This window comes from Oncorhynchus clarkii, chromosome 5 (assembly GCF_045791955.1).
Source record: "Oncorhynchus clarkii lewisi isolate Uvic-CL-2024 chromosome 5, UVic_Ocla_1.0, whole genome shotgun sequence".
In the NCBI taxonomy this organism is placed as follows: Eukaryota; Metazoa; Chordata; class Actinopteri; order Salmoniformes; family Salmonidae; genus Oncorhynchus; species Oncorhynchus clarkii.
In genome coordinates, this window is record NC_092151.1 from 3,079,982 (window position 1) to 3,106,987 (window position 27,006).

At 44.4% G+C, this 27,006-nt stretch overlaps 1 protein-coding gene across 1 annotated transcript; it reads right to left on the minus strand.

Moving 5' to 3' along the window:
* Positions 1 to 10,849: 10,849 nt before the first annotated feature.
* On the minus strand, positions 10,850 to 26,790 carry LOC139409820 (ribitol-5-phosphate transferase FKTN-like). The gene is made up of 9 exons (XM_071155203.1): positions 26,500 to 26,790; positions 26,366 to 26,422; positions 24,262 to 24,462; positions 22,939 to 23,216; positions 22,427 to 22,559; positions 20,281 to 20,410; positions 15,839 to 15,972; positions 12,428 to 12,552; positions 10,850 to 11,702 (listed from the first exon to the last, which is right to left on the minus strand). Exons 1-9 carry the CDS (start codon positions 26,599 to 26,601, stop codon positions 11,489 to 11,491), a joined length of 1,374 nt encoding a protein of 457 aa, XP_071011304.1. The 5' UTR covers positions 26,602 to 26,790; the 3' UTR covers positions 10,850 to 11,488.
* Positions 26,791 to 27,006: the final 216 nt, after the last annotated feature.

Consider the following 27,006-nt stretch of genomic DNA (forward strand, 5'->3'; position numbering starts at 1 on the left):
AATAGTCCTACAGGAGTCTCCATAATGACATGTTAAATAGTCCTACAGGTGTATCCATAATGACATGTTAAATAGTCCTACCTACAACAGGTAAACAGAGTCTCCATAATGACATGTTAAATAGTCCTACCTACAACAGGTAAACAGGAGTCTCCATAATGACATGTTAAATAGTCCTACAGGAGTCTCCATAATGACATGTTAAATAGTCCTACCTACAACAGGTAAACAGAGTCTCCATAATGACATGTTAAATAGTCCTACCTACAACAGGTAAACAGGAGTCTGGCATCTTAAAGCTCATTTCCTGCATTTCTATTAGGGCTGTCCCCGGCAAGAAATGAACCAACCAAGAGTCGTCTTTATTTTCAACCAATCCATTGGTAACATTTTAAAATGTGTATTTTTCCATAAAAAAACACACCTACTCGTTTTAATAAAATCACCTAGGCTATATGTACTGAACTTGTCTGACAATCTGAAAAAGTATCGGACTCCCCCAATGACATGTTAAATAGTCCTACCTACAACAGGTAAACAGGAATCTCCATAATGACATGTTAAATAGTCCTACAGGAGTCTCCATAATGACATGTTAAATAGTCCTACCTACAACAGGTAAACAGGAGTCTCCATAATGACATGTTAAATAGTCCTACCTACAACAGGTAAATAGGAGTCTCCATAATGAGATGTTAAATAGTCCTACCTACAACAGGTAAACAGGAGTCTCCATAATGACATGTTAAATAGTCCTACCTACAACAGGTAAACAGGTAAACAGAGTCTCCATAATGACATGTTAAATAGTCCTACCTAAAACAGGTAAACAGGAGTCTTCATAATGATATGTTAAATAGTCCTACCTACAACAGGTAAACAGGTGTCTCCATAATGACATGTTAAATAGTCCTACCTACAACAGGTAAACAGGAGTCTCCATAATGACATGTTAAATAGTCCTACCTACAACAGGTAAACAGGAGTCTCCATAATGACATGTTAAATAGTCCTACCTACAACAGGTAAACAGGAGTCTCCATAATGACATGTTAAATAGTCCTACAGGAGTCTCCATAATGACATGTTAAATAGTCCTACAGGAGTCTCCATAATGACATGTTAAATAGTCCTACAGGAGTCTCCATAATGACATGTTAAATAGTCCTACAGGAGTCTCCATAATGACATGTTAAATAGTCCTACAGGTGTATCCATAATGACATGTTAAATAGTCCTACCTACAACAGGTAAACAGAGTCTCCATAATGACATGTTAAATAGTCCTACCTACAACAGGTAAACAGGAGTCTCCATAATGACATGTTAAATAGTCCTACAGGAGTCTCCATAATGACATGTTAAATAGTCCTACCTACAACAGGTAAACAGAGTCTCCATAATGACATGTTAAATAGTCCTACCTACAACAGGTAAACAGGAGTCTGGCATCTTAAAGCTCATTTCCTGCATTTCTATTAGGGCTGTCCCCGGCAAGAAATGAACCAACCAAGAGTCGTCTTTATTTTCAACCAATCCATTGGTAACATTTTAAAATGTGTATTTTTCCATAAAAAAACACACCTACTCGTTTTAATAAAATCACCTAGGCTATATGTACTGAACTTGTCTGACAATCTGAAAAAGTATCGGACTCCCCCAATTGGGCACATTTATAGGCCTACATTTGCGTGCAGGGCATGTAGACTGGTCCTACTTCGATATGCATAATCAGGTGTGTGTCTTTACTCAACATTGACAGGAGAATTTCAAACAAAAGAAGATTAATACATTTACAAAAGTAAATAAATGGAAATTAAATAAACAAAAAACTTGATTCTCACAACTTGGTTGACTGACCTCATTACCATCACAGACTGGTCTTCTCTGGCTGACTGACCTCATTACCATCACAGACTGGTCTTCTCTGGCTGACTGACCTCATTACCATCACAGACTGGTCTTCTCTGGCTGACTGACCTCATTACCATCACAGACTGGTCTTCTCTGGCTGACTGACCTCATTACCATCACAGACTGGTCTTCCCTGAATGCCTGACCTCATTACCATCACAGACTGGTCTTCTCTGGCTGACTGACCTCATTACCATCACAGACTGGTCTTCCCTGGTTGACTGACCTCATTACCATCACAGACTGGTCTTCCCTGGCTGACTGACCTCATTACCATCACAGACTGGTCTTCCCTGAATGCCTGACCTCATTACCATCACAGACTGGTCTTCCCTGAATGCCTGACCTCATTACCATCACAGACTGGTCTTTCCTGAATGCCTGACCTCATTACCATCACAGACTGGTCTTCCCTGAATGCCTGACCTCATTACCATCACAGACGGGTCTTCCCTGAATGCCTGACCTCATTACCATCACAGATTGGAAATAAAAGGCATCCCCCCCGAGCTGCAAAAACGATGATAGATTCATGCAATGCTTTAACTATAGATGTTTTTCCACCCGTACTCTTGTCCACGGTGGTCTCTGAACCCACGACCTTCTGTCCCACAGCCCTGTGCGCTATCAAAATCGTTGCTTACAGGACGAAGAACAGTTTCTAAAACTGCATGTCTAAGACTCTGGTCTATTCAGGAAGTGAGGGTAAACTGAAGTCATGTTCTCTGCTACCCACTTTATGTTAATTATTACTTTGGGTGGAGGGGAGGGGAGGGTCACTTGTTTTTTTTTAAGCGTTCAGGGATGGTTTAGGTAAAATATATTTTGCTGAAGGGATCCATTTTCATTTCCCAGAGGGCCGTGTTTCACCCTTATATTACATAACGTTCCCTTAGGTCACTACACAGGAAGATCTTTTATTTTATTTAACTAGGCAAACATAGGAGCAGACCTTTTCTGCATCAGGTCTCTGATCCACTGGGCAATCTGCAACATGGACGCGTTCTGAGACTCGAACTTCTAGAAGTCTATGAAGTTGTCAATGATTTCCTGACAGTCTTTTCGGTCAAAGGATACATTGTAAAACAGTTTATGGAAAGTGAGGGGTGGACTCCAGCACTGGTCCACTACGGTTCCCCTCCAGGACCACTGTGCCACTACGGTTCCCCTGCAGGACCACTGTGCCACTACGGTTCCCCTGCAGGACCACTGTGCCACTACGGTTCCCCTGCAGGACCACTGTGCCACTACGGTTCCCCTCCAGGACCACTGTGCCACTACGGTTCCCCTCCAGGACCACTGTGCCACTACGGTTCCCCTCCAGGACCACTACGGTTCCCCTCCAGGATCACTGTGCCACTACGGTTCCCCTCCAGGATCACTGTGCCACTATGGTTCCCCTCCACCAGCTCCTCCAGGATCATATGCATCTGTGCCCAGACACCCACCGAGCAGGAGGAGGGCCACAGAAAACATCGGACACCCAGGCTTCCGTTCCTGAGTCAACTAGATGAGATTTGGATGGAGGGCCCTGCGAGACTAAGTAGATAGAGCCGGAGTGGAGGTTGAGGCCTTCAAGGGGTGGAGGTTGAGGACTTCAAGGGGTGGAGGTTGAGGCCTTCAAGGGGTGGAGGTTGAGGCCTTCAAGGGGTGGAGGTTGAGGCCTTCAAGGGGTGGAGGTTGAGGCCTTGAAGGGGTGGAGGTTGAGGCCTTCAAGGGGTGGAGGTTGAGGCCTTCAAGGAGTGGAGGTTGAGGCCTTCAAGGAGTGGAGGTTGAGGCCTTCAAGGAGTGGAGGTTGAGGCCTTCAAGGAGTGGAGGTTGAAGCCTTCAAGGAGTCGAGGTTGAAGCCTTCAAGGAGTCGAGGTTGAAGCTTTCAAGGAGGGGAGGTTGAGGCCTTCAAGGAGGGGAGGTTGAAGCTTTCAAGGAGGGGAGGTTGAAGCTTTCAAGGAGTGGAGGTTGAAGCCTCCAAGGAGGGGAGGTTGAGGCCTTCAAGGAGGGGAGGTTGAAGCTTTCAAGGAGTGGAGGTTGAAGCCTTCAAGGAGGGGAGGTTGAGGCCTTCAAGGAGTGGAGGTTGAGGCCTTCAAGGAGGGGAGGTTGAGGCCTTCAAGGAGGGGAGGTTGAGGGCTTCAAGGCGGCCACATACACCCAGAGAGGAATAGGCAAATAAGTCTTAAAAAACAGCAGATTTTGGCTCAAATTCGTCGGTGTGAGATCAACAAGACTGTAAAAGAGGGAGTGTTCCTTGTCGTTTCAAAGTCTATTGGTCAGAGGTTATGATGACAATAAACCGTTGTGTAACTCCTTAGCCTGAGCCAACTCTTTTTCAATGAGGGGAAAGCATGAACACAAAACAAACACACCCCCTACTGACAGGAGCTTGGATTACCACAAAGGCAGAGCCACTTCTGTTCAGATCTGGGCCCGAATCCACAAAGCATCTCAATGTAGGACTGCTGATCTAGGATCAGGTTCTCCCTATCCATGTGATCATATTCATTATGATTTATAAAGGTGAAACTGATCCAGCACTCCTACTCTGAGACACTTTGGGGAATACGGGGCCTGGTCTAGTTCCCAATAACACAATTTCTCTTCCACTCCTTAGTCTGGTATTTCAGCTCCTATTACTTTATATAAACCAGACAGAGGGTATTGGGGACACACAACCAGACAGAGGGTCTTGGGGACACATTCTACAAACACCAACTGAGCCCCTACACTGACTGAAAGAGACTATTATACCACCCATCCTCAGCCTACGCTGACTAAAAGAGACTATTATACCACCCATCCTCGTTTGGCCTACGCTGACTGAAAGAGAAATGACACTATTGCACCCCCCCTCCTTCCTGCCTACACTGACTGAATAAAGATGAGGTTAAAGGTCAAACAAACCCGAAGGTATGGCTACCACTAACTGAAAGAGATGGGGTCGGTTCAAAGGTCAAACTACCACTGACTGAAAGAGATGGGGACGGTTCAAAGGTCAAACTACCACTGACTGAAAGAGATGGGGACGGTTCAAAGGTCAAACTACCACTGACTGAAAGAGATGGGGACGGTTCAAAGGTCAAACTACCACTGACTGAAAGAGATGGGGACGGTTCAAAGGTCAAACTACCACTGACTGAAAGAGATGGGGACGGTTCAAAGGTCAAACTACCACTGACTGAAAGAGATGGGAACGGTTCAAAGGTCAAACTACCACTGACTCTGGAATATAATGGAGCTTTATTCTTTTACCAAGATCCTCGTAGCTGCCACGATCTTGAACAAGATGTCTTGAGATATACAAAACACTGTTTTCAAAACCAATGCCTGGGTCATAAGACAGAGGTGGTGGCATTTGCCTGCAGTGTCGTTCCGTGGTGTTACCAAAGAAGAAGAGCATTGTGAGACCCAAAGTCTCTGCAAGAAGCTAATGGAGTCAGTCAGCAGAAGGTCACATTGCTCACTCCACAGTCTCTCCAGCAGCTCTGATAACAGCACTTCCTGGTTCTGCCTCATGCCAACATCTATCATGGCCTTGGCCTTCATCTAACGTCGTATTTCCAGTATCTCAGCATCTTGTCCGCGTAGCCCTGGACGACCTGCCTGGAGAAGGGAACCTGGAGGATGGTGGGCGATCGCAGTGATCTGGTGGGCGATCGCAGTGATCTGGTGGGCGGTCGCAGTGATCTGGTGGGCGGTCGCAGTGATCTGGAGGGCGGTCGCAGTGATCTGGTGGGCGGTCGCAGTGATCTGGTGGGCGATCGCAGTGGTCTGGTGGGCGGTCGCAGTGATCTGGTGGGCGATCGCAGTGGTCTGGTGGGCGATCGCAGTGGTCTGGTGGCCTCTCTGTGTCAGCTCCTCCACCAGGGTCTTCATGTTCAGAATGGGTGTATTGTTAAGAGTGGGTGTATTGTTAAGAGTGGGTGTATTGTTAAGAGTGGGTGTATGGTTAAGAGTGGGTGTATTGTTAAGAGTGGGTGTATTGTTAAGAGTGGGTGTATGGTTAAGAGTGGGTGTATGGTTAAGAGTGGGTGTATTGTTAAGAGTGGGTGTATTGTTAAGAGTGGGTGTATGGTTAAGAGTGGGTGTATTGTTAAGAGTGGGTGTATTGTTAAGAGTGGGTGTATGGTTAAGAGTGGGTGTATGGTTAAGAGTGGGTGTATTGTTAAGAGTGGGTGTATTGTTAAGAGTGGGTGTATTGTTAAGAGTGGGTGTATTGTTAAGAGTGGGTGTATGGTTAAGAGTGGGTGTATGGTTAAGAGTGGGTGTATGGTTAAGAGTGGGTGTATTGTTAAGAGTGGGTGTATTGGGTGTATTGTTAAGAGTGGGTGTATGGTTAAGAGTGGGTGTATTGTTAAGAGTGGGTGTATTGTTAAGAGTGGGTGTATGGTTAAGAGTGGGTGTATTGTTAAGAGTGGGTGTATTGTTAAGAGTGGGTGTATTGTTAAGAGTGGGTGTATTGTTAAGAGTGGGTGTATTGTTAAGAGTGGGTGTATTGTTAAGAGTGGGTGTATGGTTAAGAGTGGGTGTATGGTTAAGAGTGGGTGTATTGTTAAGAGTGGGTGTATGGTTAAGAGTGGGTGTATTGTTAAGAGTGGGTGTATTGTTAAGAGTGGGTGTATGGTTAAGAGTGGGTGTATGGTTAAGAGTGGGTGTATTGTTAAGAGTGGGTGTATGGTTAAGAGTGGGTGTATTGGGTGTATTGTTAAGAGTGGGTGTATGGTTAAGAGTGGGTGTATTGTTAAGAGTGGGTGTATGGTTAAGAGTGGGTGTATGGTTAAGAGTGGGTGTATTGTTAAGAGTGGGTGTATGGTTAAGAGTGGGTGTATGGTTAAGAGTGGGTGTATGGTTAAGAGTGGGTGTATGGTTAAGAGTGGGTGTATGGTTAAGAGTGGGTGTATTGTTAAGAGTGGGTGTATTGTTAAGAGTGGGTGTATGGTTAAGAGTGGGTGTATTGTTAAGAGTGGGTGTATTGTTAAGAGTGGGTGTATGGTTAAGAGTGGGTGTATGGTTAAGAGTGGGTGTATTGTTAAGAGTGGGTATATTCTCCCGGCCAGAACAGCACCTCGGCCAGAGACAACACTACTGGCAGACCGATAGCAATATCAGGACGACATCATCTCTCCCATTCAGGAACGTTTTGAAGGGAACACCAGCTTACCACATAAAGTAAAAATGACTTATTTTTTTATGTGTTTTTTTAATTTAATGAAGTTGCTACAACCATGAAATACAGCAACATGTAGATCAGGCTGGTGAAGTACAGAAAACAGTTCCACGTACCAACTATACAGAGCAGGGTCATGCACAGCAGTTGGATTCTAATCAAATCAAACTTTATTAGTCACATGCGCCCAAATACAAAAAAAAGTGTAGACCTTCCAGTGAAATGCTGACTTATGAGCCGCTAACCAACAGGTGTAGACCTCACAATGAAATGCTGACTTATGAGCCCCTAACCAACAGCTGTAGACCTCACAATGAAATGCTGACTTATGAGCCCCTAACCAACAGGTGTAGACCTCACAGTGAAATGCTGACTTATGAGCCCCTAACCAACAGGTGTAGTTTATATGGATAAGAATAAGCAATAAAAGTAACCCCATATTCAAGTAACCTTATTAAAGAGCAGCAGTAAACTAACAATAGTGAGACTATATACAGGGGGTACCGGTACAGAGTCAATGTGGAGGCTATATACAGGGGGTACCGGTACAGAGTCAATGTGGAGGCTATATACAGGGGGTACCGGTACAGAGTCAATGTGGAGGCTATATACAGGGGGTACCGGGACAGAGTCAATGTGGAGGCTATATACAGGGGGTACCGGGACAGAGTCAATGTGGAGGCTATATACAGGGGGTACTGGTACAGAGTCAATGTGGAGGCTATATACAGGGGGTACCAGTACAGAGTTAATGTGGAGGCTATATACAGGGGGTACCGGTACAGAGTCAATGTGGAGGCTATATACAGGGGGTACCAGTACAGAGTTAATGTGGAGGCTATATACAGGGTGTTACGGTACAGAGTCAATGTGGAGGCTATATACAGGGTATTACGGTACAGAGTCAATGTGGAGGCTATATACAGGGGGTACCGGTACAGAGTCAATGTGGAGGCTATATACAGGGTGTTACAGTACAGAGTCAATGTGGAGGCTATATACAGGGGGTACCGGTACAGAGTCAATGTGGAGGCTATATACAGGGTGTTACGGTACAGAGTCAATGTGGAGGCTATATACAGGGGGTACCGGTACAGAGTCAATGTGGAGGCTATATACAGGGTGTTACGGTACAGAGTCAATGTGGAGGCTATATACAGGGGGTACCGGTACAGAGTCAATGTGGAGGCTATATACAGGGTGTTACGGTACAGAGTCAATGTGGAGGCTATATACAGGGGGTACCGGTACAGAGTCAATGTGGAGGTTATATACAGGGGGTACCGGTACAGAGTCAATGTGGAGGCTATATACAGGGGGTATCGGTACAGAGTCAATGTGGAGGCTATATACAGGGTGTTACGGTACAGAGTCAATGTGGTAGCTATATACAGGGTTTTACGGTACAGAGTCAATGTGGAGGTTATATACAGGGAGGTACCGGTACAGAGTCAATGTGGAGGTTATATACAGGGAGGTACCGGTACAGAGTCAATGTGGAGGCTATATACAGGGTGCTACGGTACAGAGTCAATGTGGAGGCTATATACAGGGTGTTACGGTACAGAGTCAATGTGGAGGCTATATACAGGGTGTTACGGTACAGAGTCAATGTGGAGGCTATATACAGGGTATTACGGTACAGAGTCAATGTGGAGGCTATATACAAGGTGTTACGGTACAGAGTCAATGTGGAGGCTATATACAGGGTGTTACGGTACAGAGTCAATAGTGAGACTATATACAGGGTGTTACGGTACAGAGTCAATGTGGAGGCTATATACAGGGGGTACCGGTACAGAGTCAATGTGCCGGGGCACCGGTTAGTTGAGGTAATATGTACATAGAGTTATTAAAGTGACAATGCATAGATGATAACAACAGAGCGTAGCAGTGGTGTAAAAGAGGGGGGCAATGCAAATAGTCTGGGGAGCCATTTGATTAGCTGTTCAGGAGTCTTATGGCTTGGGGGTAGAAGCTGTTTAGGAGCCTCTTGGACCTAGACTTGGCACTCTGGTACCGCTTGCCATGCGGTAGCAGAGAGAAAAGTCTAAGACTAGAGTGGCTGGAGTCTGACAATTTTTAGGGCCTTCCTCTGACGCAGCCTGGTATAGAGGTCCTGGATGGCAGGAAGCCTGTCCCAAGTGATGTACTGGGCCGTACACACTACCCTCTGTAGTGGCTTCCGGTCGGAGGCCGAGCAGTTGCCATAACAGGCATTGATGCTCTCGATGGTGCAGCTGTAAAACCTTTTTGAGGATCTGAGGTCCCATGCCAAATCTTTTGTCTCCTGAGGGGGAATAGGTTTTGTTGTGCCCTCTTCTCTTGCCTTGGTGTGCTTGGACCATCTTAGTTTGTTGGTGATGTGGACACCAAGGAACTTGAAGCTCTCAACCTGCTCCACTGCATCCCCGGCGATGAGAATGGGGGCGTGCTTGGTCCTCCTTTTCCTGTAGTCCACAATCATCTCCTTTGTCTTGATCACGTTGATGTTGAGGTTGTTGTCCTGGCACCACACGGCCAGGTCTCTGACCTCCTCCCTATAGGCTGTCTCGTCGTTGAGGGAGAGGTTGTTGACCTGGCACCTCCCGGCCAGGTCTCTGACCTCCTCCCTATAGGCTGTCTCGTCGTTGTCGGGGATCAGGCCTACGGTTCTGGTCTGGGTTGTTTTATGGGACGCTGCATATTTCTGACCGGTCTCATCATGTCAAAGCTTTTAATCATTTAAAAAAATTGGAGTTGTCAGCTGGTGAGCATAGCCTGGTCCCAGATCAGTTTGTTCTCTTGATAACTCCAATGCTGTCATTGTCAAGCTAAATGAGTGACAAGGAGTTGGCATGACAGCACAGACAGACTGGCACTCAGGCTAGAACTCAGGCTAGCGTGATCATAGTTCCCTTCAACAACGATGACAAAACTCAATACAAAGGAAAGTAAGATACGATTTGTCGGCAAATCCAATGATTCCTGAAACACAAGAGGCATAAAATATATAAAATATGAACATAATGTCCACTCCCAATATAGTGCACTACGTAGGAAATATGGTACAATTTGGGACACACGCAATAATCAAGTTCAGTCCGTGGTCATCACCACCACCTAGCAATTCAAGTAACCAAGGCCATAATAACCCGATATCAAGTAACCAAGGCCATAATAACCCAATATTTATTTAACCTTTATTTAACTAGGAAAGTCAGTTAAGAACAAATTCTTATTTTCAATGATGGCCTAGGAACAGTGGGTTAACTGCCTGTTCAGGGGCAGAATGACAGATTTGTACCTTGTCAGCTCGGGGGTTTGAACTTGCAATCTTCCTGTTACTAGTCCAACGCTCTAACCACTAGGCTACCCTGCCACCAAGTAACAAAGGCCGTAATAACCCGATATCAAGTGACCAAGGCCACAATGACCCGATATCAAGTAACCAAGGCCATAATAACCCAATATCAAGTAACCAAGGCCGTAATACTCCGTAACCACGGCCATAATAACCCGATATCAAGTAACCAAGGCCGTAATAACACGATATCAAGTAACCAAGGTCGTAATAACCCAATATCAAGTAACCAAGGCCGTAATAACCCAATATCAAGTAACCAAGGCCGTAATAACCCGATATCAAGTAACCAAGGCCGTAATAACCTGATATCAAGTAACCAAGGCCGTAATAACCCAATATCAAGCAACCAAGGCCGTAATAACCCGATATCAAGTAACCAAGGCCATAATAACACGATATCAAGTAACCAAGGCCATAATAACACGATATCAAGTAAGCATGGCCGTAATATGGCCTTACCCTGGGCCTACCCAACATGTCAGTAGTAAGTAATGTCAGTAGCTATTAAAATGTCTATGGCATCTTTTTGTCAACGTAATACAGTATTTCAAACAAGGAACACATATTACATATCAATCGACAGTTGCTTCAGTCCAAAGGAGGACGAGAGTCCAGTATTGGTGGTCTGCAGTTCACAACCAACCAGCCAATGGTAAGCCACCAGCCAATGGTAAGCCAGCAGCCAATGGTAAGCCAGCAGCCAATGGTAAGCCAGCAGCTCAGACTCACACCCTTAGTAGTAGTCTTTAGAGTTGCTACTTTGGTGTGGGGTTTTCAGGTGTAGTGTACTTCGGAAGAGTGTACTCAGGGTCGCATAGTGCACGCCGTAGCAAAATGTACAAAAACAGGATCGACGGTCCCGATCGACAGTCCCGATCGACAGTCCCGATCGACAGTCCCGATCGACAGTCCCGATCGACAGTCCCGATCGACAGTCCCAATCGACAGTCCCAATCGACAGTCCCAATCGACAGTCCCAATCGACAGTCCCTCCCTGTTTCAGTCCATTTTCTTCCGTGTGGTTTAAGTGTACTCCAATGTAGTCTACTCATATGTAGTGTAGCAGTATGTCAGTACACCTGGATGACCTCATCCCACTCCCTGACAGGCCACACCCCGTTGTCCTGTACGTTGGGCGGAGAGCTCTTCCAGTCCCAGGTCTTTACAGGTGTGTTCCAGGTAGGACCATAGTTAGCTGATACATAGTCTACCGTCTCACAGGGGACACGCACCTTCAGGTCCATCAGCTCAGTCCAGCAGAGAGTAAACTTGGGGAACACATACCTAACAGAATGGGTAGGAGTCTCTGGTTAGTAAGTCTGGTATGGTATCAAAAACATCTTTAAAATATACACTATATAATAATATATATAGGTCTTTCAGCATGACAATGATCCCAAACACACCGCCCGGGCAATGAAGGAGTTCTGGAGGTCCTAGAGTGGCCTAGCCAGTCTCCAGATCTCAACCCCATAGAAAATCTTTGGAGGGAGTTGAAAGTCCGTGTTGCCCAGCAACAGCCCCAAAACATCACTGCTCTAGAGGAGATCTGCATGGAGGAATGGGCCAAAATACCAGCAACAGTGTGTGAAAACCTTGACTTACAGAAAACGTTTGACCTCTGTCATTGCCAACAAAGGGTATATAACAAAGTATTGAGATAAACTTTTGTTATTGACCAAATACTTATTTTCCACCATAATTTGCAAATAAATTCATTAAAAATCCTACAATGTGATTTTCTGGATTTTTTCATTTTTCATTTTGTCTGTCATAGTTGAAGTGTACCTATGATGAAAATTACAGGCCTCTCTCATCTTTTTAAGTGGGAGAACTTGCACAATTGGCGGCTGACTAAATACTTTTTTGCCCCACTGTAGTTATACATTCTTTTTTAAAGCCCGACGTTCAATGAACTGAAGACTTCTTAGCAGTCGTTTGTTATAGTCTATCACTAAGCAACAGTGACTCAGCTCTATAACATACAGTAGAGTAAAACAGAGACTTACTTGAATTTCTTCCCACTCTTAGCCTGGGTTCCTCCGTTCCACACAACGTCAGTTTCCTCATAGAAGAAGAAAATGTCCAGTTTAACATCCAGGCCCTGGAAGGACAGTTCCAGGCTATCCTCCACCTACACAGAGACACATAACAACATTAACCCTGGAAGGACAGTTCCAGGCTATCCTCCACCTACACAGAGACACATAACAACATTAACCCTGGAAGGACAGTTCCAGGCTATCCTCCACCTACACAGAGACACATAACAACATTAACCCTGGAAGGACAGTTCCAGGCTATCCTCCACAGAGACACATAACAACATTAACCCTGGAAGGACGGTACCAGGCTATCCTCCACAGATACACATAACAACATTAACCCTGGAAGGACGGTACCAGGCTATCCTCCACAGAGACACATAACAACATTAACCCTGGAAGGACAGTTCCAGGCTATCCTCCACAGAGACACATAACATTAACCCTGGAAGGACGGTACCAGGCTATCCTCCACAGAGACACATAACAACATTAACCCTGGAAGGACGGTACCAGGCTATCCTCCACAGAGACAGATAACAACATTAACCCTGGAAGGACGGTACCAGGCTATCCTACACAGAGACACATAACAACATTAACCCTGGAAGGACGGTACCAGGCTATCCTCCACCTACACAGAGACACATAACAACATTAACCCTGGAAGGACGGTACCAGGCTATCCTCCACAGAGACACATAACAACATTAACCCTGGAAGGACGGTACCAGGCTATCCTCCACCTACACAGAGACACATAACAACATTAACCCTGGAAGGACGGTACCAGGCTATCCTCCACAGAGACACATAACAACATTAACCCTGGAAGGACAGTTCCAGGCTATCCTCCACCTACACAGAGACACATAACAACATTAACCCTGGAAGGACAGTTCCAGGCTATCCTCCACAGAGACACATAACAACATTAACCCTGGAAGGACGGTACCAGGCTATCCTCCACAGAGACACATAACAACATTAACCCTGGAAGGACAGTTCCAGGCTATCCTCCACCTACACAGAGACACATAACAACATTAACCCTGGAAGGACGGTACCAGGCTATCCTCCACAGAGACACATAACAACATTAACCCTGGAAGGACGGTACCAGGCTATCCTCCACCTACACAGAGACACATAACAACATTAACCCTGGAAGGACGGTACCAGGCTATCCTCCACAGAGACACATAACAACATTAACCCTGGAAGGACAGTTCCAGGCTATCCTCCACAGAGACACATAACAACATTAACCCTGGAAGGACGGTACCAGGCTATCCTCCACAGAGACACATAACAACATTAACCCTGGAAGGACGGTACCAGGCTATCCTCCACAGAGACACATAACAACATTAACCCTGGAAGGACGGTACCAGGCTATCCTCCACAGAGACAGATAACAACATTAACCCTGGAAGGACGGTACCAGGCTATCCTCCACAGAGACACATAACATTAACCCTGGAAGGACGGTACCAGGCTATCCTCCACAGAGACACATAACAACATTAACCCTGGAAGGACGGTACCAGGCTATCCTCCACAGAGACACATAACAACATTAACCCTGGAAGGACGGTACCAGGCTATCCTCCACAGAGACACATAACAACATTAACCCTGGAAGGACAGTTCCAGGCTATCCTCCACAGAGACACATAAAAAAATAAACCCTGGAAGGACGGTACAAGGCTATCCTCCACAGAGACACATAACAACATTAACCCTGGAAGGACAGTTCCAGGCTATCCTCCACAGAGACACATAACATTAACCCTGGAAGGACGGTACCAGGCTATCCTCCACAGAGACACATAACAACATTAACCCTGGAAGGACGGTACCAGGCTATCCTCCACAGAGACACATAACAACATTAACCCTGGAAGGACAGTTCCAGGCTATCCTCCACAGAGACACATAACAACATTAACCCTGGAAGGACGGTACCAGGCTATCCTCCACAGAGACACATAACAACATTAACCCTGGAAGGACGGTACCAGGCTATCCTCCACAGAGACACATAACAACATTAACCCTGGAAGGACGGTACCAGGCTATCCTCCACAGAGACACATAACAACATTAACCCTGGAAGGACGGTACCAGGCTATCCTCCACAGAGACACAACATTAACCCTGGAAGGACGGTACCAGGCTATCCTCCACAGAGACAGATAACAACATTAACCCTGGAAGGACGGTACCAGGCTATCCTCCACAGAGACACATAACAACATTAACCCTGGAAGGACGGTACCAGGCTATCCTCCACAGAGACACATAACAACATTAACCCTGGAAGGACGGTACCAGGCTATCCTCCACAGAGACACATAACAACATTAACCCTGGAAGGACGGTACCAGGCTATCCTCCACAGAGACACATAACAACATTAACCCTGGAAGGACGGTACCAGGCTATCCTCCACAGAGACACATAACATTAACCCTGGAAGGACGGTACCAGGCTATCCTCCACAGAGACACATAACAACATTAACCCTGGAAGGACGGTACCAGGCTATCCTCCACAGAGACACATAACATTAACCCTGGAAGGACGGTACCAGGCTATCCTCCACAGAGACACATAACATTAACCCTGGAAGGACGGTACCAGGCTATCCTCCACAGAGACACATAACAACATTAACCCTGGAAGGACGGTACCAGGCTATCCTCCACAGAGACACATAACAACATTAACCCTGGAAGGACGGTACCAGGCTATCCTCCACAGAGACACATAACAACATTAACCCTGGAAGGACGGTACCAGGCTATCCTCCACAGAGACACATAACAACATTAACCCTGGAAGGACGGTACCAGGCTATCCTCCACAGAGACACATAACAACATTAACCCTGGAAGGACGGTACCAGGCTATCCTCCACAGAGACACATAACAACATTAACCCTGGAAGGACGGTACCAGGCTATCCTCCACAGAGACACATAACATTAACCCTGGAAGGACAGTTCCAGGCTATCCTCCACAGAGACACATAACAACATTAACCCTGGAAGGACGGTACCAGGCTATCCTCCACAGAGACACATAACAACATTAACCCTGGAAGGACAGTTCCAGGCTATCCTCCACAGAGACACATAACAACATTAACCCTGGAAGGACGGTACCAGGCTATCCTCCACAGAGACAGATACAACACGTTGACTGGGAATACGTCTGAAATGGCACCCTATTCACTATTTAGTTCACTACTTGTGACCAGGACTCAGGTCAAAAGGAGTGCACTATAGAATAGGGTGCCATTTGAAACACACATAATGACTCAACATGATGTGTCTAATAGTACACTGTATGATCTGAAACGTACTGTACCTTTCCAAACTTGTGTTTCAACGGAAGGCCAGCCTTTTGAAAAGCTTGAGAGATATCATGTCTGTAGTCTTTAATCCAGATGCCCAGGTCCACATCTTTACTGTAGGGAATGATACCACACTGCCGAAACCAACCTGTGGAGAGATGAGTAGAGACGGAGGCCATGTTACCCTGTAGGGAGTGATACTATAGGGAGTAGAGACGAAGGCCATGTTAACCTGTAGAGAGTGATACTATAGGGAGTGATACTATAGGGAGTGATACTATAGGGAGTGATACTATAGGGAGTGATACTGTAGGGAGTAGAGACGAAGGCCATGTTAACCTGTAGGGAGTGATACTATAGGGAGTGATACTATAGGGAGTGATACTATAGGGAGTAGAGACGAAAGCCATGTTAACCTGTAGAGAGTGATACTATAGGGAGTGATACTATAGGGAGTGATACTATAGGGAGTGATACTATAGGGAGTAGAGACGAAGGCCATGTTAACCTGTAGAGAGTGATACTATAGGGAGTGATACTATAGGGAGTGATACTATAGGGAGTGATACTATAGGGAGTGATACTGTAGGGAGTAGAGACGAAGGCCATGTTAACCTGTAGGGAGTGATACTATAGGGAGTGATACTATAGGGAGTGATACTATAGGGAGTAGAGACGAAAGCCATGTTAACCTGTAGGGAGTGATACTATAGGGAGTGATACTATAGGGAGTAGAGACGAAGGCCATGTTAACCTGTAGGGAGTGATACTATAGGGAGTGATACTATAGGGAGTGATACTATAGGGAGTGATACTATAGGGAGTGATACTATAGGTAGTAGAGACGGAGGCCATGTTAACCTGTAGGGAGTGATACTGTAGGGAATGATACTATAGGGAGTAGAGACGAAGGCCATGTTAACCTGTAGGGAGTGATACTATAGGGAGTGATACTATAGGGAGTAGAGACGAAGGCCATGTTAACCTGTAGGGAGTGATACTATAGGGAGTGATACTATAGGGAGTGATACTATAGGGAGTAAAGACGAAAGCCATGTTAACCTGTAGGGAGTGATACTGTAGGGAGTGATACTATAGGGAGTGATACTATAGGGAGTAGAGACGAAAGCCATGTTAACCTGTAGAGAGTGATACTATAGGGAGTGATACTATAGGGAGTGATACTGTAGGTAATGATACTATAGGGAGTGATACTGCAGGTAATGATACTATAGGGAGTGATAATGTAGGTAGGGTTAGGGTTATGTAGGGTTGTTGTTATGTAGAGTTAGGGTTATGTAGAGTTAGGGTTATGTAGGGTTGTTGTTTTGTAGAGTTAGGGTTATGTAGGGTTGTTGTTTTGTAGGGTTAGGGTTATGTAGGGTTGTTATGTAGGGTTGTTGTTTTGTAGGGTTATGTAGGGTTGTTGTTATGTAGAGTTAGGGTTATGTAGAGTTAGGGTTATGTAGGGTTGGTGTTATGTAGAGTTTGGGTTATGTAGAGTTAGGGTTATGTAGAGTTAGGGTTATGTAGGGTTGTTGTTATGTAGAGTTAGGGTTATGTACAGTTAGGGTTATGTAGAGTTAGGGTTATGTAGAGTTAGGGTTATGTAGAGTTAGGGTTATGTAGGGTTGTTGTTATGTAGAGTTAGGGTTATGTAGGGTTGTTGTTATGTAGAGTTAGGGTTATGTAGAGTTAGGGTTATGTAGGGTTGTTGTTATGTAGAGTTGTTGTTATGTAGAGTTAGGGTTATGTAGGGTTGTTGTTATGTAGAGTTAGGGTTATGTAGGGTTGTTGTTATGTAGAATTAGGGTTATGTAGGGTTGTTGTTATGTAGAGTTAGGGTTATGTAGGGTTGTTGTTATGTAGAGTTAGGGTTATGTAGGGTTAGGGTTATGTAGGGTTAGGGTTATGTAGGGTTGTTATGTAGAGTTAGGGTTATGTAGGGTTGTTGTTATGTAGAGTTAGGGTTATGTAGGGTTGTTGTTATGTAGGGTTAGGGTTATGTAGGGTTAGGGTTATGTAGAATTAGGGTTATGTAGGGTTGTTGTTATGTAGGGTTAGGGTTATGTAGGGTTGTTGTTATGTAGGGTTAGGGTTATGTAGGGTTGTTGTTATGTAGAGTTAGGGTTATGTAGGGTTGTTGTTATGTAGAGTTAGGGTTATGTAGGGTTGTTGTTATGTAGAGTTAGGGTTATGTAGGGTTGTTGTTATGTAGAATTAGGGTTATGTAGGGTTGTTGTTATGTAGAGTTAGGGTTATGTAGGGTTGTTGTTATGTAGAGTTAGGGTTATGTAGGGTTGTTGTTATGTAGAGTTAGGGTTATGTAGGGTTGTTGTTATGTAGAGTTAGGGTTATGTAGGGTTGTTGTTATGTAGAGTTAGGGTTATGTAGGGTTGTTGTTATGTAGAATTAGGGTTATGTAGGGTTGTTGTTATGTAGAGTTAGGGTTATGTAGGGTTGTTGTTATGTAGAGTTAGGGTTATGTAGGGTTGTTGTTATGTAGAGTTAGGGTTATGTAGGGTTGTTGTTATGTAGAGTTAGGGTTATGTAGGGTTGTTGTTATGTAGAGTTAGGGTTATTGTTATGTAGAGTTAGGGTTATGTAGGGTTATTGTTATGTAGAGTTAGGGTTATGTAGGGTTGTTGTTATGTAGAGTTAGGGTTATGTAGGGTTGTTGTTATGTAGAGTTAGGGTTATGTAGGGTTAGGGTTATGTAGGGTTGTTGTTATGTAGGGTTAGGGTTATGTAGGGTTGTTGATATGTAGGGTTAGGGTTATGTAGGGTTGTTGTTATGTAGGGTTGTTGTTATGTAGAGTTAGGGTTATGTAGGGTTGTTGTTATGTAGAGTTAGGGTTATGTAGAGTTAGGGTTATGTAGGGTTGTTGTTATGTAGAGTTAGGGTTATGTAGAGTTAGGGTTATGTAGGGTTGTTGTTATGTAGAGTTAGGGTTATGTAGGGTTAGGGTTATGTAGAGTTAGGGTTATGTAGGGTTGTTGTTATGTAGGGTTAGGGTTATGTAAGGTTGTTGTTATGTAGAGTTAGGGTTATGTAGGGTTGTTGTTATGTAGAGTTAGGATTATGTAGGGTTGTTGTTATGTAGAGTTAGGGTTATGTAGGGTTGTTGTTATGTAGGGTTAGGGTTATGTAAGGTTGTTGTTATGTAGAGTTAGGGTTATGTACGGTTGTTGTTATGTAGAGTTAGGGTTATGTAGGGTTGTTGTTATGTAGAGTTAGTGTTATGTAGGGTTGTTGTTATGTAGAGTTAGGGTTATGTAGAGTTAGGGTTATGTAGGGTTGTTGTTATGTAGAATTAGGGTTATGTAGGGTTGTTGTTATGTAGAGTTAGGGTTATGTAGGGTTGTTGTTATGTAGGGTTAGGGTTATGTAGGGTTGTTGTTATGTAGAATTAGGGTTATGTAGGGTTGTTGTTATGTAGAGTTAGGGTTATGTAGTGTTGTTGTTATGTAGAGTTAGGGTTATGTAGGGTTGTTGTTATGTAGGGTTAGGGTTATGTAGGGTTGTTGTTATGTAGAATTAGGGTTATGTAGGGTTGTTGTTATGTAGAGTTAGGGTTATGTAGGGTTGTTGTTATGTAGAGTTAGGGTTATGTAGGGTTGTTGTTATGTAGAGTTAGGGTTATGTAGGGTTGTTGTTATGTAGAGTTAGGGTTATGTAGGGTTGTTGTTATGTAGAGTTAGGGTTATGTAGGGTTGTTGTTATGTAGAGTTAGGGTTATGTAGGGTTGTTGTTATGTAGAGTTAGGGTTATGTAGAGTTAGGGTTATGTAGGGTTGTTGTTATGTAGAGTTAGGGTTATGTAGGGTTGTTGTTATGTAGAGTTAGGGTTATGTAGGGTTAGGGTTATGTAGGGTTTTTGTTATGTAGAGTTAGGGTTATGTAGGGTTAGGGTTATGTAGGGTTAGGGTTATGTAGGGTTAGGGTTATGTAGGGTTAGGGTTATGTAGAGTTAGGGTTATGTAGAGTTAGGGTTATGTAGAGTTAGGGTTATGTAGGGTTAGGGTTATGTAGGGTTAGGGTTATGTAGGGTTAGGGTTATGTAGGGTTGTTGTTATGTAGGGTTGTTGTTATGTAGAGTTGTTGTTATGTAGGGTTAGGGTTATGTAGAGTTAGGGTTATGTAGAGTTGTTATGATGTAGAGTTAGGGTTATGTAGGGTTGTTGTTATGTAGAGTTAGGGTTATGTAGAGTTAGGGTTATGTAGGGTTGTTGTTATGTAGAGTTAGGGTTATGTAGGGTTAGGGTTATGTAGAGTTAGGGTTATGTAGAGTTGTTATGATGTAGAGTTAGGGTTATGTAGGGTTGTTGTTATGTAGAGTTAGGGTTATGTAGAGTTAGGGTTATGTAGGGTTGTTGTTATGTAGAGTTAGGGTTATGTAGGGTTAGGGTTATGTAGAGTTAGGGTTATGTAGGGTTGTTGTTATGTAGAGTCTTACCCAGGCAGGTACCACTACTCAGCCAGAAGGGGACTCGGAGCTCAGTGAGGATCCTGGCAGCTAGGTGGAGCAGAGCCTTAGCCTTCATTCTGAAGTTCATTGCCTCAGGAGACGTGTCATCAGGGTACAGCTGATCCAACAGGGAACAACACTGGTTAGATGTCGTGGACTAAACCAAAGGCTGGAATCTTAATGTCAAACTTGAGATACAGCTGATTCAACGGCAGGGAACAACACTCAGCTAGTGGACTAAACCAAAGTCCAAAGGCCCTATGACTCCTATGGGTCCTATGACTCCTATGGGCCCTATGACTCCTATGGGTCCTATGACTCCTATGGGTCCTTTGACTCCTATGGGCACTATGGGTCCTGCCTTCAGAAAGTATTCAGACCACATTTTCTCCACATTTTATTACGTTACAGCCTTATTCCAAAATGGAATCAATATTATTATTACACACACACACACACACACACACACACACACACACACACACACACACACACACACACACACACACACACACACACACACACACACACACACACACACACAATACCCCATAATGACAAAGCAAAAACAGGTTTTTAGAAATGTTTGCTAATGTATTAAAAGTTAAAAACAGAAATGACGTATTTACATAACTACCCTTTGCTATGAGACTCGAAATTGAGCTCAGGTGCTTCCTGTTTCCATTGATCATCCTTGAGATGTTTCTACAACTTGATTGGTGTGCACCTGTGGTAAATTAAATTGATTGGACATGATTTGGAAAGGCACACGCCTGTCTATATAAAGTCCCACAGTTGACAGTGCATGTCAGAGCAAAAACCAGGCCATGAGGTCAAAGGAATTGTCCGTAGAGCTCCGAGACAGGATTGTGTCGAGGCACAGATCTGGGGAAGGGTACCAACACATTTCTGCAGCATTGAAGGTTCCCAATAACTGAAGTTGGTAACCACCAAGACTCTTCTTAGAGCTGTCCGTCCGGCCAAACTGAGCCATCGGGGGAGAAGGGCCTTGGTCAGGGAGGTGACCAGGAACCCAATGGTCACTCTGACAGAGCTCCAGAGTTCCTCTGTGGAGATGGGAGAACCTTCCAGAAGGACAACCATCTCTGCAGCACTCCACTAATCAGGCCAGGTAGAGTGGCCAGACGGAAGCCACTCCTAAGTAAAAGGCACATGACAGCCTGCTTGGATTTTGCCGAAAGCCACCTAAAGACTCTCAAATCATGAGAAACAAGATTCTCTGGTCTGATGAAACCAAGATTGAACTCTTTGGCCTGAATGCAAAGTGTCACGTCTGGAGGAAACCTGGCACCATCCCTACGGTGAAGAATGGTGATGGTAGCATCATGCTGTGGGGATGTTTTTCAGCAGCAGGGACTGGGAGACGAGTCAGGATCGAGGGAAAGATGAACGGAGCAAAGTACAGAGAGATCCTTGATGAAAACCTGCTCCAGGGCGCTCAGGACCTCAGACTGGGGCGAAGGTTGACCTTCGAACAGGACAACGACCCTAAACACACAGCCAAGACAACGCAGGAGTGGCTTTGGAACAAGTCTCTGAATGTCCTTGAGTGGCCCACGCCAGAGCCCGGACTTAAATCCGATTGAACATCTCTGGAGAGACCTGAAGATAGCTGTGCAGCAAAGTGCTCCCCATCCAACCTGACAGAGCTTGAGAGGATCTTCAGAGAAGAATGGGAGAAACTCCCCAAATATAGGTGTGCCAAGCTTGTAGCGTCATACCCAAGAAGACTCAAGGCTGTAATCACTGCCAAAGGTGCTTCAACAAAGTACTGAGTAAAGAGTCTGAATAGTTATGTAAATGTGATAGAAATTAGCACACATTTAAAAAAAAAAAAACAGTTTTTGCTTTGTCATGATGGGGTATTGTGATGTCATGATGGGGTATTGTGATGTCATGATGGGGTATTGTGATGTCATGATGGGGTATTGTGATGTCATGATGGGGTATTGTGATGTCATGATGGGGTATTGTGATGTCATGATGGGGTATTGTGTATAGATTGATGAGGGGAGAAAAAACAATTGAATCAATTTTATAATAAGGCTGTAACGTGACAACATTTTGTAAAACAGTGAGGCACGCTACGAAAGTGAGACATGTAACCACAGACCTGGAAGAAGGAGCGTGCATCCCTGTATCTACACTCCAGAAAACGAGCCTGGGAATATTCAGTCAGGAATCCAGAGATGTTCCTGGGGATCCGGACATCCAGCCCGTCCAACGTGGTCAGTACCAGCTCTGGCCTGACGGGAGAGAGACAACCAAGCTAAGTTTTCTTGCAATCTCCAGCCTCCTGTGGTTACTGACAAATACTCAGCGTCTGCAGGTAGAACGCAGTCTGATGCAGTTATAATGTACTGTACGACTTGTCAAGAGCACGTTTGACCGTTTCCGATGTGGTTTCTGGACTATTCTAAGGAGGTTTTACAGAAGAAGCAGGTACAGCGGAAAGAAGGGCTGGGATGTATTCACTAGAAACCAAACGGGACGGGACTAACGTTTACTTATCCAATAAGATACTATTGTTTCCGTTGCAAAAAGTACTGTTTCAAAAGGTTTTACTACGGTGTGCTACTATGTGAATACAAAACTAATGAATACACACTCCTGGTGTCTACCTACCTGTCATAGGCGCCAGCGTTGCGGCCATAGTCCAGCCTTCTGAAGGGGGCGAACTTCCTGTCCATGTTTGGTTTGAGTCGCAGGACGCCATGCCACAGGTAGTTCCCGCTGCGCTCGTACAGGACCACCACATGGACCACGTAACCTTGGAGACGGAACAGGAAGTGGAGGGGGATCTCGTTTCCTGATAGGTCGTCCATGCTGACCAATCGAGGGTCTTTCCCTCGCACCTCCAACAGTTCAAAGCCCTTCTCTTCAGCTGCCGTCACCAAACCAGCCTGATCACAACAGATACCAGAGTCGTGTTCATTTGGCACCAAATGGAAGAAAAAGGACAGAAACGTGTCCCAATAGTTCATTTTCCGTTGAAAAACATCTAGGCTACGGTGTGTACTAATGAATACAACCCAGGCTTCTGCTCAAATAACCAGTGGACAAGTCAGAGGAGTCAAACACATCACTACAATGACGTTATCAACTATAATGAAAACAAAGCTCTGCTTAGAATCAAATGAGCACGTTATTAGACAAACAGTTCTATATCTAGCTCTTATATCTCTACATCTAGCTCTACGGCTCTTTATATCTATATCTAGCTCTACATCTCACTCTATATATCTACATCTCACTCTATATCTAGCTCTACAGCTCACTCTATATATCTACATCTCACTCTATATCTAGCTCTACATCTCACTCTATATATCTACATCTCACTCTATATCTAGCTCTACATCTCACTCTATATATCTACATCTCACTCTATATCTAGCTCTACATCTCACTCTATATATCTACATCTCACTCTATATCTAGCTCTACAGCTCACTCTATATATCTACATCTCACTCTATATCTAGCTCTACATCTCACTCTATATATCTACATCTCACTCTATATCTAGCTCTACAGCTCACTCTATATATCTACATCTCACTCTATATCTAGCTCTACAGCTCACTCTATATATCTACATCTCACTCTATATCTAGCTCTACAGCTCTACATCTAGCTCTACAGCTCTATATCTAGCTATACAGCTCTATATCTAGCTCTATATCTAGCTCTACAGCTCACTCTATATATCTACATCTCACTCTATATCTAGCTCTACATCTCACTCTATATATCTACATCTCACTCTATATCTAGCTCTACAGCTCTACATCTAGCTCTACAGCTCTATATCTAGCTCTATATCTAGCTCTACATCTCTATATCTAGCTCTACAGCTCTATATCTAGCTCTACAGCTCTATAGCTCTACATCTAGCTCTACATCTAGCTCTTGTTATCTATAGCCGAGTGTCACTTAATTCCTTACGTCGTATTTCCAAAGGTTGTTGAGCAGAGCGAAGGTGAGGACGTCTCTGTTAGTGCAGAGGAAAGTACAGTGGGGTTCTTTAACCAGGCTGTCTCTCAGCAGCATAGAGTCCTGAGACAGGAGGCCTAGGGAGGCTGTGTCCACCAGGAACACTGGCATGTTGTACTTATGGACCAGACCCATGAACTTCTTCACCACCTGCTGTATTAGTCGACAGGGTTCCGATTCAACAACAACATCAACAACAACAACATACCCATTTTAACATATGGCTCAGAGGACTGGAAATTAACAGGTTACTCAAATAGACTATTCATCATTTTAACCCAACATAAATTATATTCAAAGATTGGCAGAAAGTCATTCTGTATAAAAGCATTTCGCTACACGCTACACTCACAATAACATCTGCTAACCCTTTGTACGAGACCAATACGATTTGATAATACAGTTGAAGTGGGACGTTTACATACACTTAGGTTGGTGTCATTAAAACTTGTTTTTCCAACCACTCCACAAATTCCTTGTTAACAAACTATAGATTTGGCAAGTCGGTTAGGACATCTACTTTGTGCATGACACAAGTAATTTTTCCAACAATTGTTTACAGACAGATTATTTCACTTATAATTCACTGTATCACAATTCCAGTGGGTCAGAAGTTTACATACACTAAGTTGACTGTGCCTTTTAACAGCTTGGAAAATTCCAGAAAATGATGTCATGGTTTTAGAAGCTTCTGATAGGCTAATTGACATCATGTGAGTCAATTGGAGGTGTACCTGTGGATGTATTTCAAGGTCTACCTTCAAGCTCAGTGCCTCTTTGCTTGACATCATGGGAAAATCAAAAGAAATCAGCCAAGACCTTGGATAAAAATTGTAGACTTCCACAAGTCTGGTTCATTCATTGGAGGAATTTCCATACACCTGAAGGTACCACGTTCATCTGTACAAACAATAGTATGCAAGTATAAACACCAGCCGTCATACCTCTCAGGAAGGAGACGCGTTCTGTCTCCTAGAGATGAACGTACTTTGGTGCGAAAGGTGCAAATCAATCCCAGAACAACAGCAAAGGACCTTGTGAAGATGCTGGAGGAAACAGGCACAAAAGTTTCTATAGCCACAGTAAAACGAGTCCTATATCGACATAACCTGAAAGGCTGCTCAGCAAGGAAGAAGTCACTGCTCCAAAACCAACATAAAAAAAGCCAGACTACGGTTTGCAACTGCACCTGGGGTCAAAGATCGTACTTTTTGGAGAAATGTCCTCTGGTCTAATGAAACAAAAATAGAACTGTTTGGCCATAATGACAGTCGTTATGTTTGGAGGAAAAAGGGGGATGCTTGCAAGCTGAAGAACACCATCCCAACCGTGAAGCACGAGGGTGGCAGCATCATGTTGTGGGGGTGCTTTGCTGCAGGAGGGACTGGTGCACTTCACAAAATAGATGGCATCATGAGGTAGTAAAATTATGTGGATATATTGAAGCAACATCTCAAGACAAGTTAAAGCTTGGTCACAAATGGGTCTTCCAAATGGACAATGATCCCAAGCATACTTCCAAAGTTGTGGCGAAATAGCTTAAGGACAACAAAGTCAAGGTCAATGAGTGACCATCACAAAGCCCTGACCTCAATCCTATAGAAAATGTGTGGGCAGAACTGAAAAAGCGTGTGCGAGCAAGGAGGCCTACAAACCTGACTCAGTTACACCAGCTCTGTCTGGAGGAATGGGCCAAAATTCACCCATCTTATTTTGGGAAGCTTGTGAAAGGCTACCGAAACGTTTGACCCAAGTTAAACAATTTAAAGGCAACGCTACCAAATACGAATTGAGTGTGTGTAAACTTCTGACCCACTGGGATTGTGATGAAAGAAATACAAGCTGAAATAAATAATTATTCTGACATTTCACATTCTTAAAATAAAATGGTGATCCTAACAGGGAATTCTTTACTAGGATTAAATGTCAGGAATTGTGAAAAACTGGGTTTAAATGTATTTGGCTAAGGTGTATGTAAACTTCCGACTTCAACTGTGTTGCTTATTTGTGGGGAAAACGGTCATGGACTAGAAGGTCTAGCCAAGAAAGAGCTTACCCACTGAGTATCCTTTCCTGACAGATGAACTGTCCTTCCAAACATATGTGGTCCATTCTAGAACGAAATCAAAAGTTAAAACACACACACACACACCTTTTACAGCAAACTTATGGTTGTCAAGTTCAACTCACCTGAGAGACATGCTGTCTGTAGTGATAGAGCTGGAATAGGAGGAAAACAGAGCTGGTAGCGATGAGGAGGGCCAGAACCGCTGTTTTGTTAAAGCGAAGCATCAGTCCTCCTTAGTTGCTTTGGCACAGCAGAGCCAAAGATGTCATCTGTGGGAGAGCAGTAGTAGTGTTGAGGTGGCCCTCTACTGTGGTAGAGCAGTAGTAGTGTTGAGGTGGCCCTCTACTGTGGTAGAGCGGTAGTAGTGTTGAGGTGGCCCTCTACTGTGGTAGAGCGGTAGTAGTGTTGAGATGGCCCTCTACTGTGGTAGAGCGGTAGTAGTGTTGAAGTGGCCCTCTACTGTGGTAGAGCGGTAGTAGTGTTGAGGTGGCCCTATACTGTGGTAGAGCGGTAGTAGTGTTGAGGTGGCCCTCTACTGTGGTAGAGCGGTAGTAGTGTTGAGATGGCCCTCTACTGTGGTAGAGCGGTAGTAGTGTTGAGGTGGCCCTCTACTGTGGTAGAGCGGTAGT

Bases quoted from the DNA above. Each gene is read 5' to 3' on its own strand.
- LOC139409820 (XM_071155203.1), bottom strand. From the start codon at position 26,601: ATGCTTCGCTTTAACAAAACAGCGGTTCTGGCCCTCCTCATCGCTACC. The intron at 22,560-22,938 runs GTAGGTAGACAC...CTCTCCCGTCAG, and splicing joins AACGCTGGCGCCTATGACAG to GCCAGAGCTGGTACTGACCA. The intron at 15,973-20,280 runs GTAAGACTCTAC...ATCTCTCCACAG, and splicing joins GAGTAGTGGTACCTGCCTGG to GTTGGTTTCGGCAGTGTGGT.